This window comes from the organism of the source record quoted next, unplaced genomic scaffold (assembly GCF_019419815.1).
Source record: "Pyrus x bretschneideri cultivar Hongxiangsu unplaced genomic scaffold, Pyrus_bretschneideri_v1 Contig31, whole genome shotgun sequence".
In the NCBI taxonomy this organism is placed as follows: domain Eukaryota; kingdom Viridiplantae; phylum Streptophyta; class Magnoliopsida; order Rosales; family Rosaceae; genus Pyrus; species Pyrus x bretschneideri.
In genome coordinates this window covers 4,996,939-5,016,301 of record NW_025999624.1, presented here as the reverse complement: position 1 = coordinate 5,016,301, position 19,363 = coordinate 4,996,939, and the positions used below count along the sequence as shown (strand labels likewise).

At 37.6% G+C, this 19,363-nt stretch overlaps 1 protein-coding gene, 1 long non-coding RNA gene and 1 pseudogene across 3 annotated transcripts; 1 reads left to right on the top strand and 2 right to left on the bottom strand.

Moving 5' to 3' along the window:
• The first annotated feature begins 87 nt into the window (after nt 1–87).
• LOC103962129 lies at nt 88–4,390 on the top strand (annotated as a pseudogene).
• Nucleotides 4,391–4,483: 93 nt separating this feature from the next.
• On the bottom strand, nt 4,484–12,945 carry LOC103962111 (LRR receptor-like serine/threonine-protein kinase EFR). 2 transcript variants are annotated; one of them, XM_048590284.1, is made up of 9 exons: nt 12,644–12,945; nt 12,427–12,492; nt 10,193–11,501; nt 9,650–9,991; nt 8,121–8,618; nt 7,871–7,942; nt 7,231–7,590; nt 5,127–7,127; nt 4,484–5,030 (listed from the first exon to the last, which is right to left on the bottom strand). In XM_048590284.1, the coding sequence occupies exons 4-9, from the start codon at nt 9,771–9,773 to the stop codon at nt 4,663–4,665; spliced, it is 3,423 nt and encodes a 1,140-aa protein (XP_048446241.1). In that variant the 5' UTR covers nt 9,774–9,991; nt 10,193–11,501; nt 12,427–12,492; nt 12,644–12,945; the 3' UTR covers nt 4,484–4,662. The 2 variants fall into 2 exon arrangements, with proteins under 2 accessions (XP_048446241.1, XP_048446243.1); XM_048590286.1 differs by lacking the exons at nt 10,193–11,501; nt 12,427–12,492; nt 12,644–12,945 and having other exon boundaries at nt 9,678–9,991.
• Nucleotides 12,946–15,873: 2,928 nt separating this feature from the next.
• On the bottom strand, nt 15,874–17,946 carry LOC125480051. Its single transcript, XR_007260457.1, has 2 exons — nt 16,409–17,946; nt 15,874–16,302 (listed from the first exon to the last, which is right to left on the bottom strand). It is a non-coding gene; the product is annotated as an uncharacterized LOC125480051 (long non-coding RNA).
• Between the last annotated feature and the right edge of the window lie 1,417 nt (nt 17,947–19,363).

Below are 19,363 nucleotides of genomic sequence, written 5' to 3'. Positions count from 1 at the left end.
CAAAAATACCACAACACAGTCAGTCAGTACATTTCAGTTGCAAATGAAAATTACATACACTAGGATTTGCTCTCTCTATCGCTGAGAGATTCTCTGTGAGCGATGGCAATGGCGGACAATGGCAGTCGTCTGCAAATGCACAACAGCGAGGAGGAGCTTCTTCTGCTTCAGAGAAGTCAGTTTCGACGACAAGCCCGACCGCCGAAACCTCCTCCGAAACGTTTCGACCCTTCCTGTCTTTAAAAAAGGCCTCTTCACTCGCTGCAGCCCATCCCCTGCCGGAAACAGTATTATTAGGTTTATCTCACACAATTACGGTTTTTTTCCGTTTTCTTGTGAGTTGCACGGTCTGTTTGGTTCACGAGAAAACGTAGGAAAATTTATAAAAATTTTGAGCTTCTGTAGAGTTTACTGAAGTGAATACTTGACTAGGTTCAGTTGGGTTGCTGATAAATTCAAAACAATGAAATTTAGACGCGAATGCTTTTAATCGATTTGACGAGAAGTTTTTGAGCTAGTTTATTGCTTTTGAATGTTCAAATTGGATCGTATAAACGTGTCTGTGTGATAATTAGATGATTTGTTGCTTGCAGCATGGATACACGAGAGAATTCGAGGTCCTCGATATTGCCATCTTCCCGAGATATATGTGATGATGCCTGTCGATGCCTTCTGCAGTGATGGTACGGGGCATCCAAGGATTAGGAAGTAAGTTTTATTATGAGTCTATGACTTTTTGTTGATGAGGCTATGATGCATTTTCATTCTTAATTTAATTGTTACACACTTTTAAATGACGGAGTATGGTTAGCAACAAGGTTGCAGCTAACTATTTTGGTCTCTTCCCAATTCAAGTTTTATAAATGTACGTTTCAAAATGTTTCTAAATTTATTTTTTTAATTTAGTTTCCTTTCAAGTGAGACAGAAACTCCTTATATGTTGCTGGATTCACTGTTGTTTCAGAATCAAGGCCTTAACTGTAGCTCTAAAAGCCCTCAAGTTGGCATGTGTCCACCGAATTGCAGTTGAGGTTTGGTGGGGAATCATAGAGCATTTCTCTCCTCTTGCATATGATTGGTCTCTATATGAAGAGCTTTTCAAACTGATATCTGACACAGGTTAGGTTTGAAGTTGCATGTTGCCTTGTCTTTTCACTCAAATGTTAACTCTTCTAGCAGAAAAGGGGGTGTAACTCTTCCACTTTGGATCATAGAGGTTTGTCTTCTTTGATATATTGAAATCCCATTTGAAGTTATTAGTCTGGTACAATGCACATGGCTGTATTGGAACACTTAATTTAGCCGGTCATACTTTAAGAAACATAACCCATTTGGATGACTAGAGATAATATCAATGTTTCTTCAGTTTCGTGCTCTGCAACGTGCTATGGTACTGTGTTCCCTAGTGGCATACTTGATTTTAGCTTTGATATGCTTAAAAAGTTTATCAATGCAAAGGGATGTGAAAGAAAAACTATATTTTGGCCGTCATTACACACCTATCAGTTTGAATCTTGAATCTAGATAAAGAAGTTGACCTCTTCTTTTTTTCCTCCCAGATTGGTGATCAGAATAAACATATATATTATTGGGACCAAAATGGATTTTCCAATGATGATTATCTTACAGTGGGAGTTGACCATGTTCCTCTCTTTTGCGGATGGACTGCCCTCCAATGTTATGAAGATTTCATGTCAAGTTTTGCTAAGAAATTTGAATTCTTAATCGGAACTGTAATAGAAGAAATTAGTGTTGGTCTTGGTCCTTCTGGTGAACTTAAGTATGTTATAGTTACACTAGAACTACGAGTAGGAAGCCAGTCCAATGATTTCTTATGCAACATTGTTACATTGCTCACACAGATATCCTGCACATCCTTTTGGTGATGGTAGATGGAAGTTTCCTGTAATTGGTGAATTCCAGTGCTATGACAAGTACATGTATGTTAAAAATCTTTCATTCCTCTGACGGAAATTTGGTTGCTATTGAATTTTTACTATTTACAACCTTGTTCCTTTTAGGATGGGTGACCTAAAGATGGCTGCACGCACGGAAGGAAAACCTCAGCGGGAAGAGAAGGGACCACAAAAGGCTGGCTGTTACAACAGTCTCCCATCTGAAGTTCCTTTCTTTGGAGAGGGAGAGGAAAGCTTTCTTTCTGATTATGGGTGTTTTTTCCTTGTATGAAACTGATGAAAGCGGCTTGCTTAATTATTTCCCATGAAAAATTTCTGCATAGCTAAAGCCTAGTGTAACTTGCATGACATATTGCTTTTATCATTCTGTTCATGCACATTTCATCCTCGAACTACCACTTAAAATAAACTGCAAATGCTGAATTGAAGTTGTGTTTCTTTAGCCATGCAACATTTCTGTGTAGGTGCATGTAAACAACATGGGCCTGCAATATATATTTTCAATCTTTACTGGAACTTTTCTTATAACTATCTCTATTTGCTTCTAGGGGTTGTACTTGCAGTGTTTGCTGCTTAAGTCTTAACTACTCTTACGCAACATGATTAAAAAGTAGATATGTTTTAATGATATAATATGAAGTCATGACAAGGGAATGGGTTTTTAAGAAACTGCACTAAGTTAATACAATTTGATTAAGAATGAAAATGCATTGATGCTTGTCTTCTAGAGAGAGAAAAAAAAAATCATCATAGGATGTACTGGTTAGTAACCTAAGGACAATTATGGAGTATGAGTGGAAAATTGAATTATATTATGGTTCTTTGTCATGCAATACTTGGCATAACATGATTAAACTTATTGGAAAACACTGTGGAGCTTTGGAAATCTGACAGTGGCTTGACTCGTTGTAGGAATGGTACAGTGGTAGGTTGCTTCATCATGCAGATGATATTCTTGCAAAGCAGCTAACATTTTGAAGAAATATCAAGAAAACAAGCAAACCTCAATTATATTGGCGGCTAAATTTGGTGGAATATATTGGTGGTATCAGGTGATAGCACACCCTGCTGAACTTACAGCAGGATACTACAACACTGCTGTTAGAGATGGTTACGATCCTATTGCTTCACTTTTGTCTCATCATGGAGCTGCTTTGCATGTTCATTAAGATTCTAAGTTTTAAGGTTCTGACTGGAATTTTGTTCATTGTCCAACTTGATAATTAGGGTTTCTTAGACATCCGCTTGATTTCAAATTTATCTTTTCTACCAAGTTCACATAATAAATATCTTATTGCAGCTGCTGAGAAATGATGGATGGTGATAACCCAGCATCCTGTCTTTGTAGCCCAGAAGGATTACTCCAACAGGTACGAGGCCTGTTGATAAATAATGCTTCCTTAGGTTGTTGCTTTGTTGGCACTTATTTTGGACTTACTTTAGATATTTTTTGTAAATTCAAGCTTTTAAGTTAGGTAGGACTAGCCCATGCAGCTGTGCTTGGCACAGCAGGTATTGCAGGGTATCTGTGTTCAACATGGGCTTGGAACGGGCCAATATGAGCTTTTTTAGTATTACAGATATTGGGTATTATTGATCAATTTTTTAGGTTTCTTTTAGTATTTTATAATTCATTGTGAGGTAAATCTTTAGTATTTTATAATTCATTGTGAGATAATAAACAAGAAACATATGACGAGTTCATCAATAATCATTTTCTGTTTTATTGAAATTTGGAATACGATTTTGATATTAATAGAAAACAAATATAGAATTGCATCACTATACCGTATATCTGTATCGTACTACTTTGGATTGGCAGGGTCTGTCCATTTACACTGCTGGGTGGTGGTAGTGGTGGCTTGCTGATGGCTTTCTTCTATAAAATGTCTGGCCTTATGCTTTGTTTATTGTATATTTAAAAATTATACAATTCCAATGTAATCTAACATGATTCGATTTGCACCAGATATGGAGTGTTTCAAAGAAAATGGTACATTTGATCGGGAGAAATACCGATGAACGATTTGTCAGGGTAAATTCATCCTTTGCTCAATAACAAAGCAAATTTCAGGTACCATTTATTTCTGTTTCACATATATTGGACATTGCAAATGTCATATAACTAGAAACACATGGCTTCTGATAGCGTTTAATAGTTACCACTTTTTCTTTTGCCCATTATGTCCTGCGTATTCACGTGTTTGCTTTTCTCCTGTAGTTTGGTTTATGGAAAATACATGCTAACTGTTACCATTCCCAGGCCGAAGCAGTAAGATCATTTACGTATTTCAAAATGAATGATAAGATCTTTAGGGCTGAAAATTGGAGTAACTTCGTTGTCCAACTTACCAATAAGTTTATTGAACTACCTAGAGGAGCAGCCTCGCTGCCCTATAATTTTTTGTCAAGGGCATGTGTAGAAGTTTGTAACTTCTTGATATTTTGACTGAAATAACCTTGTGTTCCCATGACAGGCGTTCTTGAGCTGGAAGTGTAAATTTTTTGAAATGGATTTGGTTGGCTGTAGAAACTGAATGCTTTACTACCAAATATGGGAAGAATAATTTGAATTGCAATTTTGGTACTATTGGCCTCATTGCATTGACAAATCCAGCTACGACATTTTAATTTGAGGAATATCGTCATATTCTCAAATCCGTCTACTATGAGAAGATAATGTAGTCTTTGCAGATTCAAAACAACAATAAGAAAATGGATCCCAAAATATAGAGAACAAAAAGAACTAATTCATTCCTCCACAGTCCTTCAAATACTTGGTCTTGATTTTGGTGAGTGTGATTGCGGCATCTTTCATGTTAATCCTCTCTCTCGGCAATGCTGCAGAGCAAGCTAAAGCTAATCTCATAACGGATGATAAGCAATCCCTTCTGCTCACGAAATCACCATCTTCCTCCGCCCCTAGTATATCGGCATCCACAACTTCACCTATTGCAGCATCTGGAAATAATGAATCCGCAATCCATTGCTTTAAATCCAATTCCCCAACAAACATCTCGTCTGTTGGCTTCCTTTTTGTGAATGTCTCCATGAGTACAATACCAAAACTATACACATCCCCTCTTGTTGAAACGCTTCCTTCCATCCCATACTCTGCAAAATTTGTATGTGAATTTAGTTATACATGATAAAAAGAAAATTATAACTCCTAATAAGGCCAACATATACAAAATTGAGGAAATACATCACCTGGAGCCATATATCCAACTGTGGCTAGGGTCATGGTTTCTGTCATCGAATCTCCACTGCCGATGAGTCTTGCAATGCCAAAATCAGCAACATGTGCAACCATATCATCATCTAGTAGTATATTGCTTGGTTTCACATCACAATGAACGATAGGTATCGAGTAACCATGATGAAGATATTCTAGTGCCAATGCAACATCTTTCATTATGTCTAACCTCTGCAGGATAGTCATGGAGCGGGTTGGAGAATACAACCAGTTGTCGAGGCTTCCATTAGGCATCAATTGAAGTATCAGGGCTTTGAAATCAAGTTCATCGCAACAACTTATGATTTTAATAAGATTCCGGTGACGGATATTGCTTAGTATTTCACATTCCTTATCAAAACTCTTGAATGCCCCTTCTAGCTGTAAATTGAAGACCTTGACGGCGATATCTATCCCATCTGAAAGTGTTCCTTTGTATACTGAGCCAAAACCCCCCGTGCCTAGTAAGTTACTCTCATGAAATCCATTTGTTGCCTTTACAAGTTCTAGGTGCGAAACTCTTCTCCAAAGAACTTGATGTAGCGAGGCAGTTTCTCGTACAACTTCGACATTCCTTTTCTTGCGTAGTATCAGAATCAATGCAGCGGCCACTAGGAGTATTACTGATGTGACCCCTGAGATGATATATTTAGCTTTCCTCCAATTTGGCTTAACTTTTGTTCTATTTTTGCACAGTGGAACATGGAATCGGGGAGCACCGCAGAGTGCATCGTTTGATACAAATGAATCAGCAAAGAAGTTTCCGAAAGGCCCACCGGTTGGAATTTCTCCTTGGAGTTTGTTGAAAGACAAATTCAGATGCTTGAGAGACAAGAGTGCTTCCAATGACTTTGGGATCACTCCGGATAGATTGTTTTTGGACAAATCCAAGAATTCTAGGCTTAGCAAGGTTTTAAATGAACTGGGAATATGGCCTTCTAAATAATTGTTTGCCAAGGACAAATTAATCATATTTAGAAGACCCCCAATGCTATCGGGAATGTTTCCGGAGAAATGGTTATTTGATAAATCAATCTCCACCACATCTTCCAACTTTCCGATGTCTTCTGAGAGTGGTCCAACTAGAGAATTGGATGACAAGTTTAGGAACAATATATACTTGAGTTCCCACAAGGAAGATGGTATTTTTGAAGTTAACAAATTGGAGTCTAACGATAAATCTCTTAGAGCTCCTGCCAAAGTACCCAAGCAGGAAGGAATAGAACCAGAGAGACGATTACCAGCCAAAAGTAACTCGACTAGGTTGTTTAGTTGACAGAGTTCATACGGAACATGTCCTTGCAGTTCGTTATCATTCAAATACAAAGCTTGGAGATTTTGTAGCCTTTGTATTGAAGTTGGAATTGCTCCGCTCAACTGATTGTTTCCCAAGTTTATCTCTATCAAGCTGCTAAAGTTGGCAATATCAACTGGAATGTTGCCCCTGATGTTGGAACGCATTAAATCAAAATATAGGAGTGACGTAGAGAGATTCCTGCGAGAAGCTGGAATCGTGGTGTTTAGTGGATTGTCTCCCAAGTCGAAGTCTTTCAAATTTCTAAGATTAAACAAGCAAGGGAGAGTGCTTGCTGCTTGTGGAGTAGAAGCATCAATCGTCAAATGATTCAAGTACAAGTAAAGACGCTCGAGGTTTTTCAAGGAACAGAGCGTGCTAGGAAGAAACCCGGTAAATGAGTTTGTGTTCATGTCTAGCACCCTGAGCTTGGAAGCATTGGAGAGGTTAGGGAGTAGTTCGGACACGAGGTTATTTTTGGCTACATCAAGGATTTCTAGGTTTGGAACGTTAAGACCTATGTTTGCTGGGAGGCTACCTGAGAGCTGATTAAAAGAAAGCCCTATTTGTCTTATCATGGAGTTATTGAAGAGTTTGGATGGGATGACGCCATTGAGATTATTACTAAACAGGTCTAATCTCTCTAACTGTGGAAGATCACAAATCTCATCCGGTATTGTACCTGTCACAATTTTAGCACATTTGCATTAAATTTGAAACTTCAGTTTAACTAAAAACTAAAAACAATAAACGAAATGATTATCAAACGGTCCTAAATTTATTACCTGTTAAATTATTGTCAAAAAGAATAATGTCGGTTAAGTAGGTGAAATTGCCAAGACTTTTGGGTATGCTTCCACGGAAATCATTAACCGCTAATACCAATTGACGAAGCTCTTTGCATTGCCACAGTTTGAAGGGAATCAGACCATCAAGCTGGTTTTGAGCCAAATTCAATCGTCGAATACTCGAAAGATGCTCACATATATTGTCCGGAAGACTGCCACTCATGTTGTTTCCGGATAGAGTCAAAGTAGTCAAAGAAGATATGTTGAGGACAGGCACAAAAGCCGAGCCTTTTAGGGCATTGTTTTGCACAAACAACTCCTCCAGCTGACCTAAACTGCCTATCTCGTTTGGAAGTTCTATAAAATCAATCCGTATATATTAAAATCATGTAGACATATAGGAGCAGCTTATTAGTAGAAATCTTGTTGTACTGTAGCAAAAGAGGGATAACATTATAAGGATCATGTACTCACTATATAGGACCCCTTTTTTGCTTCCGAATACAAGGGTCTTACACAGTAAATATACGATCCTACGATAGTCCTCTCGTCTCATTTTTGCTAAAGTGGAACGAGATCCCTGCTAAGAAGGGTCTTGTATGTATAGATGTAACAAAACCTAAGTCATGTAGTATACCTTCGAACTTGTTGTAGTCAAGGTATATGCTCTTCACCATTGTTAAGTTGCCTATTTCTCTGGGTATGCTACCTGTTAAATATGTGCACGCATGGCAACAAAATGAAGGAAAAAAGATCCAAAAGAGATGATTGTTATACATCTTATATATAGATGTTAAAATGTAACAAAGATGTTAAAATGTAATGATGAAGTAAGCAATATTAATTTATATTCCTACGTGTTTGGTAATGGTGTTGTACGTACGCACCTGATAGTTGGTTCCTTTTCAGATTAATTGTTTCGAGTGCAGATAAGTTGAAGATAGCAGCCGGTATGAAACCCGAGAAGCCATTACCGTACAATTTGATGGCTTGAAGTTTAGCAAAGGACCCAAACCACGAAGGAATGGTTCCCATAAAGTTGTTGTTTCCAAAGTTAATCGCCTTCAACCGGCGCAAATGAGACAATTCTTGCGGTAGGGGACCATGAAAACTATTATTCTGAAGGCCCAACGCAACGAGAAATGAGAGGTTGCCAAGATGCGGAGGAATAACTCCGGCAAGACCCATGTACGAGAGATTTAAGGCCGTGACTCTGTGGTGGCGAGCACTGCAGGTAACACCAACCCAGTTGCAAATGTTGGAATTGGAGGCAGACGACCAGTTGGCGGTCAAGATGTTTTGAGGGTCACTAGTGATGTAAGCTTTGAGAGCAAGAAGCGCAGACTGATCTGTGCTGAAATTGGTATGAGCTATTGCTAATGCACCTGCAGTTAAGTAATTAGCCATAATCATCATATAGATATAACACAAGCAGTGTATCATCGAAAACATTCTCAGCAGTAGGAAACGACTTCTCTCCTTAATTGTAGTAGTTTTTGTCTTTCGGTTTAAATCCGATCGAAAACTAGAACTCATTACTTTCACATAAATAGGGAAACAAACCAAGACTTGCCCGGCTTCTATGTCAGGGTGAGGAGACTTAGACTAGTCGAACGATGACGTGTGATTCGGATTTTTTTTACATATCAAACACACACCATTCATTTTTCGCTGATAGCTTAGCTAGGTGAGGAGGTATAGTCTAAGTCCAACTTTGTTGTCGAAGTGAGGAGACTTAGAGTAGTGGAACGAAGGCTTGTGATTTGGATTTTTTACATATCAAACACACACCATTCATTTTTTGCTGATAGCTTGATGGTGACGTTCGCCGTAACTATCACCATTCATTTTTTGCTAATAGCTTGATGGTGATATTTGGTAATTGGTGCTGCTAGCCGACGAGTTCTGTCCATTTTGTGGGCACAGCTGGAGATGCCCAAATGTGGAATTTTAGTCTTCAGTTCACCATCAAAACAAACAACACCATAAATTTCAAGATTGATATTTAATGATGACATACATTTTGATTCAAATGCAAATGCAAATGCAAATGCGACCAAACACATAACAGTTGCATTCTTCCGGATGAAATGTTTTTGACGACGTTTACATATAATCAAGCTCTAGTTGAACACTCTTCAGATTCGAAAATCATCTAAACTTGGCTAATCAGTTTTTCTGAACAGAACAAAGCAAAGATGATATGCAAACGGTCCAAGAGTTACGGTCTTATGCTTCTCAATTATTAATCACGATCGCATGTACAAATTCATTGCAGCAATACGAAGAAGGGAAGTAACAACCAGAAGTTGAAAACTAGTACAGATATGTACATACACTATCATGCAGACTTGCCATTGGTGACGCTCTGAATATGCAAAGGCTTCTTATATGACTGCAACAAGAGAGAACATACCACGATTAGAGATGAAGCAGGAATGCACCTGCAAGCCACGGTGGTAAACGAATTCCAGTGAAAGGGAACAAAACTCCAGCCGCCACCGGCATGCTGAGGATATTGTAGCCCAGGGCCTAGACATAATTCAATCGAATTCGAGAAATGGTCTTTCTAGAGAGATCAATGGCAGTAACTACATCTTCCAAGTTGCTCTTCATCAGAACTATAAGCAGCTTCCATAGCCACGTCGGTGCCAGCACCAATGGCCATGCCAACATCTCCTGCAACCATAGCTGGAGAGTCATTAATTCCATCTCCCATCATTGCCACCGCCATTCCTTTCATCCGCATCCAAATCCACTTTAACAAGTCAGAAAACACTATGTAAGATAGATGACTCACATATCAAGTCAGAAACAAACTTAATATAGAAAAATGAGTTTGAAGATTTCTATAAGACATTATTTTACCCTAGATAAGTCATTTGAAATATAATCAATCTGCGTTCAAAACCAGAACCACGATGCTTGTAATGTTTATCGAGTGAAGATAAGAGATGACCTGTGCAGCCTTTGGCTTCACTGGATCAGTTACAGCAAAAGACCCAGCGATCTTTCCATCAATGGAAACCAACACACATGTTCGAGCCAGATTATCAGGTTCTGAAACATGCTAGTCAACCTCAGGACCAACCTGGACATTATTTTCCCACATGAACCTCACCAATCACCATTTACCTACATATTTCTCAAATAGAGACATGTTAGCATGATTGACAAAATAATTTTACAATAGCATAACAACAATGAGTTGTCAACTCCTCCATTGAGTAAAGAGCACAGCATTGACTACTACGGGTTTCCCAACTGTCAGAGTCCCTGTTTCATCAAAAACAACTGTTTTCACTGGCAGGGATCAAACACGTCCATAAACGTCCAGACACCAACGAAGTGTCAAATACTAAGAAACGTATCAACCTTCATGAATTAGGTACCATCTGTTCAGCTTTTAATTTAGGAAAGAACAAAAACCCCGAAAAGGAAGAAACAATTATTAGACATGGACAAGGAGTTCGGGTAAAGAGAACTCTCCTTCAATGAGAGCTGTCATCGACAAGAAATGGGGATTTAAAACTTGGCGAGTACGGCTTGGTGACATGGACAAGGTGCATACAGCCATCAATTGTCCAGAACCAAAGGGTCATACGAGACAGATTCCAACTATGAAATAATAGTTGCATGTTCATTCCCAATATATGCAGGAAGAACATCCTCCATACCCAATGACATAGATTGCATTTAGTTTTATGTTAAGAACCTAAACGTTGATTGAACCGAGGCAGAGCGTTTTACTGGTCAGGAATGAAGTGCATAACTTGTTATCATACGGAACACTAACATAATGTATGGTGGTAGCATAGGGGATAGTATGAAATAACCAGAACAATATGAGGAGAGCAACTTCATAATGGAGGACGAGAAAAAAAACTACACTTGCACCCTCAAGACATATAGAGAATGTATCTAATCAGAAATTGTTTTTTCCTAAACCACAACAAACAGGTTTTCAACGTCCTTGGAAGGAAAAGTAGGAACAAGTATAATGAAGCAACTAAACACAACAGCAAAAACAACATGAAAATAAAATGCATGAAAACCAGATCTTAAATTAAAAAAGAAATTTGTTTCCAAGGATAAGGTGGTCTTACCTTATAAGCCTTTTCGAGTACACTAGCAAAAATGCCCGTGTTCCGTTGCGGGGACTTCTAGAAGTATGATCTTGTACCATCTGATTTCTTTTGCTATTCCTAGTTCTTTTTGGCATAATGTGCAAAACCAAATTGATAGCTAGGAAGAAAAAATGAAAACACCTGCATAAATTAAATTTTCCATCACTCCTATAGTATAATTAAATAAATCAAAGCACAATAATCATCTCACAATTACAGAAGCAAGGACTTTCAAATGCCCCAATTATTTAACAACTACTATGCATAATTTTTAAAAAATGAGTATAAAATTAACCTCTTTTGAAAAATGAAGGAAGAAAGATGAAAGCTTAAGCCAAGGAATATAACTATATTGAACTCAATTATTTGACATTAATTACACAAACCCAATTCCATATATATAGCCAGACAGAAGCTTTATCCTAGAGAGAAACCATGCCCAAATGATTATATAATCTCCAGACTGAGTGTGAATTCAGAGCATGAAAGGGAAGTGAGTTCCTTGGTTCCCACATTGTAGAGACTAAATCTCAAAACTTTGCCAAGCATTACAGGAAACCATGGAAAGAATAAAAATGACCACAAAGATTGCAAAACAATTAACCACAGGTGGTGTTTATATGCCCACTGAGAGAAAAAAGCTTCTGCAAGTGAAAAAACAGGCATGTACCATCTGAAAGAGCCTCTTGTATCCATTCCAATTATACTTATGTCTACCATATCCCTCTACAATTCCCCACCACCAATCAACAATAACTGATTTCAATACCCTTAGCTGCTTTAGTAGACCATCTAGTGACACCTAATTGCCACCAAAATAGAAGACATGATCAAGACCATACAGATTACAGACTAGCTTAAAAACAACTGTTATCTATTAAGCAAAACTTGAACTCCTTGATGTGGCAACCTCTTAATCCAGGATGTAGAGTAGAAAAGCAAAATTATTGACAAACCGAAAAATAAGAATTTAACTTGCATAGTAAACGAATATTAGTAAAGTTACAGAACTCAATGGATTACATATACCAGTAAAAAAGCGAAACATCAGTGTTTGGGAAGTTACCTTATTTGAAATGTCAGGAGCATCTGGTGTACATACAGGGTAGACAGTTCTTGAAAAAAATCAGGGCTTCAAAATAAAATAAAAAATAAATTCAAAAGAAATCAAAACTATTAATCCTAACAACTGTTTAGTAAAGGATAAAACAAACTTTCCATCAAACAAACTTGAGAAACAAAAAGAGGGAAATAAATTTAAGTTGAATAGAGGTGTTGCCTACCCAGAAATCCAAACGAAATCCCCAAAAATTCACGCCCCCAAAACCATACAAAGCACCAGAGTTGAAAACCAGCGCTACACTGGGATCATCCACACAGTGACGAACTCTGATCATTGTCACTGATCTCCATCGCCTTCCAAAGCCAAAACCCTTTTAAGAAAAAGAGGGTAATGAATATGATAAAGCCAGTAATGAATGGAATAACCCAATTTCTACCGCCAATCACCCTTGCTGAGTGATGATTCGCATACTTCCTCGTATTTGTTTATGGGTTCCTATCCAACAAAATTTCGACTTAGCACCCAAAAACTGTATCAGCTCACGAACACAGAGAGGTTTTACATAGCCCGTTTTAAAATTTTAGGATAATTTACAAGTTTGCCATAGAAATGGGTTTGTTCACTCGGCCCAAATTCTTGGGCTTTGTTAAGCTTCACTACTGAAAGCAGTGTCGGACAGCTTCACTAGCCACTGCTAGTGTTGGTGTGAGATGTTATAGAGTTTCTTCTCCGGCATAACTCGGAGTCGTACAACTTCATCTTCGGGTGATGAGGCCTACCATGTTTCTTCACTGGCGTAACCCAGTAACGTACAACTTCACCTTTGGATGATGGACAAGTATTGCCTTCGGGCGACCATGATACCTGTAAAGAGTATAATTTTATTGAGAGGTATGGATTTGCCTTTGGGCAGAGGTTTTACAGATTTGCCTTCGGGTGGTTTTACTACCATCTTCGAATATCATTTTACACATATATGTTTTCCTAATGAATGCACAACATGCTAGGGTTTTTAGGAAATCTACTATGTAGTATTATATATGTTTTCAAAACAAGGGGTTATTATGTTCACATTAAAATGGTTTTTGGTATTACTAGTATTAATATAGATTATGGTCCACTCACCTTTTCTGTTTTGTGCCCCCTTAGGATTTAGATTCGAGGCACAGGATCCCGGCATTAGGACACTTTGGCGTAGTTATTCTCGAGTCTTCTCAGTATATGTATCATTTTTGGGTTGGCACAATTTCCTAGTAATTTTCCCACATTATTCTTAATAGATGTACGCTCTGAATACGTTTCTGCTTTGGTATAATTGTTCTAATTGCATATTTGTTTTAATTGTATGCATGTTTAAAATGACTTCGTCACCCTCGAGTGTCAGCCAACATATGCCTACCCTGATATTTAGGGATATCGGGGTTGGGGCGTGTCAGGTTTATCAAATTCAAAGCAAAACCTTCTAGAGTTAAAAGAGGAGCAAGGAGGGAGGCAGATTGTCTGCCCTCTTAGTTGTGGTGCCCTTTCATGCCCTCCTATTTGTGCGATCACGATTAAGCCACATCAACATTTTATATTAATTTTTTAATAGAGATAATAAGACACAAAGTAATAAAAATATAAAATATTAACGTGGCTTAACCGTGACCGTACAAAATAAGAGGGCATGGAAGGGCACCACAACTAGGAGGGTAGACAATCTGCCTCCGAGCAAGGAGGTTCGGTTACTGAACCCAAAACACTATTTTAATGAGCAAATGGATATCTAAACTGGGGTTAAAAATTTTCAACAATAAAAAACATGTCTTTTGATTGAAGTTGCATAAATTACAGAACTTTGGGATTAGGGACGAACAAAATGCCCAAATTCCAATCAAGAAAAATAAAAAAAATTGTATGTAAATTTAAGCTTTACCTGTAGATCGGCAGCAGCAAAAGCATACTGGATCCAACGGGAGCCACGTATGAGAACTGGATGCCCAGCCTTTGACACGTTATCAAGTGAGTTTAAGGATCTGGGTTTTGTGTTTGCCGTTGAATTTTGGAATGATCTGGAGAAATTTGGGTTTTAGGGTTCCAAGGATTTGAGTTAACCGAAATTGATTTGGATGAGCAACTTTTAGTTTCAATTCGTGGTGGAGCAAGGATGAAGAGGTGGAGGAGGAAGGAATGAAAAACTTAACTTCTAAAGTTTCAAGTGCTCAACAAATTTCGAACAATGTATGTTTCAATGCTTAAAAAAAAAAAAAAAAGGACATGCATCAAAGACTTTTAGGTAGAAAAAATGTGCATTGGCTGAAATGGAGATAATTAGGATTTAAAATGTTAAAAATTTTCTTTTTGGCTCACTAATTAGATGAAAAAGTGAGATTGTATGAACAATTTACACCCAGAAACATAAACTACACAGAATCACAACTGATCTAACAATGAGAAAGTATATAAGACAATACACTATCAATAGGCTAAAACACTCTTTTAATTGATCTAACAATAGCCTAATAGGATTAACTAAACCATTAGAGACTGCAACAATGAGAAAGTCTGAAGATTAAAATTCTAGTTGAATATCTTTGAACCCCTAGGTGTTGGAAACATTTTTAGTAAATTTGTTCAAGAAAATATAGAAACTCATGATGCAATTCCATTGTCTGGGATAGCACGTATTTACCTACAATCCAACCTCAAGCTAACATTTTTCATAAGTTTATTCTTTTTGTTAACTACACTGGAATTTATAAAACAATTTTAGAAAAACTCGAGTCTAGATAATGGACTTTTGTTCCAGTTTAAAAATTTTTGACTTGTGTTCTAAGCAACATAATGTATTCACATTTCAATTGTCAAAGGCATCGCAATAATCCCCGACTGAAGATATTAAAAATCAGTACTTCTTCTCCAAGTTTTCATTCAGTTTATTTCACTTGTCCATCGGAATTTATTCAAAGAAGATTAAATAAAGAGCATGCCAAAGATTAAAACCCTTCATTTCAAACTTTGCTAATGCACAGCTCTGTTTGGTTTTCTTCCCCATAGACTAGACTGAGAGAGGAGTCAAGTTCTCCAGTGCACCATCAATCTCCCGTTCGAGCAGCCATCACCACCTCACTCACCACTCCGGCGAGGCACCACCTTGCCACCACCCTCATGTCTCACTCCCTCTCTACCACTCTCCCTATTTCCCTCACCTCTTTCTCTCGATACTGTGCTCGCTGCACAGAAACAGCAAGGCGACCACCGTAGCCATTTTTCACGGCGAACTACACTGTCACGAAACCATCACCATTAATCTCGCCACCTAGGCGAGTTTTACCATACTCGAACCCACCCTCTGCAAAATGCCTTCATACCTTCTAATTTCAATTCTTGCATTTCTTGTATGGTATCCATGTCTTGCACATTCAAGTACTTATATACCAACTGAGAATAACAATATAAATCCCACACCCACCTCTTTTTCCCCACTTGAAAAAATCACCTAAAAACCACATTAACCACCATAGTGTAAGACTCCAGACATGGCTCCAAATTTCAATCTAATTAATTAAATTACAGAGGATTCTACCTACCTCATGAAAACAAATATGTTCAGTTAAAGAAATTCCCTAATCACTGCAGTGCATCTTAAACTACTATGTCAGCCATACCAATCTAATAAAAAATCCATGTTTCAATCGATTCTTATTAATTCCAACTCCAAGTATTTCAGCATCTAGATTATAGAAAAATCGTAAAAAAACAAAACTCAATCTTGGTGCTAAAGCACACTTCGTTAACCTCACCTTCCTCAAGTCCATGATTCCTGCCATGAGATCTTTCTCTTAATCCAGACTCGGCTTCAGATGCAAGATCAAAATAACGAAGCATTCAGTTCCATTTCTACGCACAGCAAATTGAAAATTGAAATATGTTATAATTTACTCGGAATCTTCATTTGTATTATGAAAGCATATAAACAGATACATTTGAAAACTTATAAAGCTACCTAATTAAGTTGAAAAGTTGCTAATTAAGATCAGGTGCCAGTGCATCCAGTGAGCCTTCCAAGGAAAGATGGCCCCGTGGACTTAGACCTTGAAAACTGAGGCTTGTTTTGCCTTGTAATTGTATGTTCAGTAGCATTCTTATGGATTGGAATTGTATGATCAGTAGTATCCTTATGGATTCCCAGATGAATCCTCAAAATTTTGTTCTCATCCGTTCGCTTATGCACATGGGACAAAGGCCACTCAATTGTTTCACACTTCTCCTTGTTTCTCCTTATCAACTCAGCTCACGCTGCATATTTCGTCAATGAGTTCCGAGATCTTTTCATGCAACATTTTATCTTTTTCAACCACATCACCATCAGATTCTACACCATTATCAATACTCTCTTTTTCCATATATTCTTCAAAAGTACACAAACCAACCTTTTTTAGGACAGACTAGCATTTGTTTGTTTTGATGGCTCTGAATTTTGTTTCCGTTTTCTCTTTTGTGGTGGTCTGATCAAGATGCACTCCAAAAACTAATTGGAGTGCCTACACAGATGAACAACGCATAAAAATCAAAAATAAAAAACAACAGCAGGGATAAAAAACAATGACAATAATTCTAAAGAAATTTAAATCAAACGCTTAAGACTAATCCCTGGTTTGGTATTAAGGTGATTTTAAAAAAAGTGGGTATCAAAAAGAGTTGGGAACTTTTTTATGTGTGGTAAACTTTCAACTTCAATTTTTTTCCACAGATTTGAATGAAAAAAAGCCAAAAAACAGAAGCAGCAAAAGGTAGCTCTGAAAAATTGACTTTTCAACTTCTGTGCAAACCTCTTTTCTAAGAGGCGTTTAGGGCTTTAATGAAACTTTCATGACCTAAAATGACCCCCATTTACAATCACACAAGATGCTTTTATCATCTTCCATTTTTTTTAGCTAAGCTGTTTCGAAATCCGTGAGAGTCGAGGCGGTGATGCAGCAGGCAAGATTGCACCAACCCTCTCTGTCCACGGCGGTGCCAGATGCCTCTCTCGATGATGATATCCAGTCTACCTCCGATGGTAATATCCCCACAACCCAATTGAACTAACAAAATCCCAGGTGGAATTACCAACAATCCGAAGCTCAAACACTCACCTTCCATGCTGAGACTAGATATTTTTTGAGGTTGTTCAAGATCATGAGGCCATACTTTAAGACTTGGAGCGGTGGACCTTGAGCTTTTGGACCAAGCAAAGCTATCCCAAGCCCTTCCTCCATTATCGAACTGGTTTTTGAACCTGCGATCTGACCCGCCAACGAACCATCTAGCATAGAGGAAATTTATTTTAAGATTTCAATTGAGAAAGAAAGATATCGCATGGAGAGAGGAAGATTAACAGGAAAGAAAATGTGAAATGGGTTGAAGCGGCAGAAAGGACGAGAACGGGAAGGACGAGGGTTTGAGAAAGAAAATGTGAAATGGGTTGGAGCGAAGGAAAGGACGAGAACAGGAAAGAAAAGAGAGCCATGTGAGAGAAAGAGGGTTTGAGAGATGCTTCTAGAAAAATGTGGATTGATTTTAATTATGATAATAAAACATAAAAAGATAGGGATTTTAAATAATAAACTAGTTTAATTTTTTTATAAAATAACCATTAGTGTTGGAGACGCTTAAGATAAAGAGTAATAGTTGTATAGTAAATAGATATTATAAATGTTGGATTATATGTTGAATGTTAGATTATGATTTCTTGTTAAAAGTTGGATTATATGTTTAAGATAAAATTTATAAATATTTTTCTTTTAAAAATAAAGTATATTTAGTAATTCACCTTTATTTGTTAAGAAAATTAAATTCATGACACATCTAGTATTATATCATTTTTGGTCATTTCACACAGTCACAGCCGTTTTACATAAAAGTTTACCAAACATTATAATACTGCTTATTTTTCCAAAATCAGTTTTACAAAAAAGTTTACCAAACACTCTGCTGCTTTATTTCACAACTGCTTATTCTCATAGCACAGCAAAAATAGTTTTTTTTTCAAATCACAACAATATCAAACCAGCCCTAACTCACAAGAAGCTTTATGAGTTAATTTTTTGGGCAAAAAATATTCTAGTAATGCATTCTCATACAAAAAATTTCTTTAAATACTGATTTCATGCAATCCAAGAGCTAAGTGCTTAAATCAGAAAAAATTCTTTAACCAAATACTCTTATATAGCAGTGCAGCTAAGTTTTTCTTGAACCCTGACAAATATCACTGTAAAATTATCCCAAATATATCTCAAAGATTGTAGAGATTCAGATAATCAATAATGAGACAACCAAGATGTTCTTTATTCGTTTGTCCTCCATACTCTACCCTAATCTTCTTAGGATTTTAGTTAAACAACTTGCTCCTGTAACAGCAATAGTAAAGCATAAATATTCATGAACACTCATCACCAATATTATGAATAATAACCTACTAAAGTTTGGTGATGATCCAACAGTTGGATCGTCGATTCAAATAATGACCAAGTGGCAGACCTTAGCGAAATTGTACCCAAACAATGAAATTTCGTTAATCGGACTTCACATATGGAATTAGGGAATCCAAATTAGCCTAGGATGGCCAGGTGTGGTCTCGACCCACACGCGCTGCCGCACACAGCATTCGGCCGCCCCAACTTGCCAGAAAAAATCAATTATTTCTAAAAATTCTCAAATTTTATAGAAATGAAGATCTCAATGAGTAGAGAAAATTTTATGCCTATGACCAAGTCCAATTTGGCCGGGAAAAGCCCCAATTTAGCTCGAACCCGCCAGAAACCCTAAGGTAGGTGTTCTGTGATTCTCTTTCCTCGGTGTTCCAACACCCCTACCACTGGTTGGGTCTTGTTCTTGGGTCCAAGGGAAGTTGATTAAGGTGGTGGTGGGTGGTGCAACTCGCTGGAATGGAGGAATCGTCGTCAAGCACCTCCAGTGC

Excerpts from the sequence above, each read along its gene's own strand:
- LOC103962111 (XM_048590284.1), bottom strand. The coding sequence starts at position 9,773 with ATGTCTAGGCCCTGGGCTACAATATCCTCAGCATGCCGGTGGCGGCTG. Across the intron at positions 8,619-9,649 it reads CTGCTTCATCTCTAATCGTG|GTGCATTAGCAATAGCTCAT; the intron begins GTATGTTCTCTC and ends ACTTAACTGCAG. Across the intron at positions 7,591-7,870 it reads TGACTACAACAAGTTCGAAG|AACTTCCAAACGAGATAGGC; the intron begins GTATACTACATG and ends TTGATTTTATAG.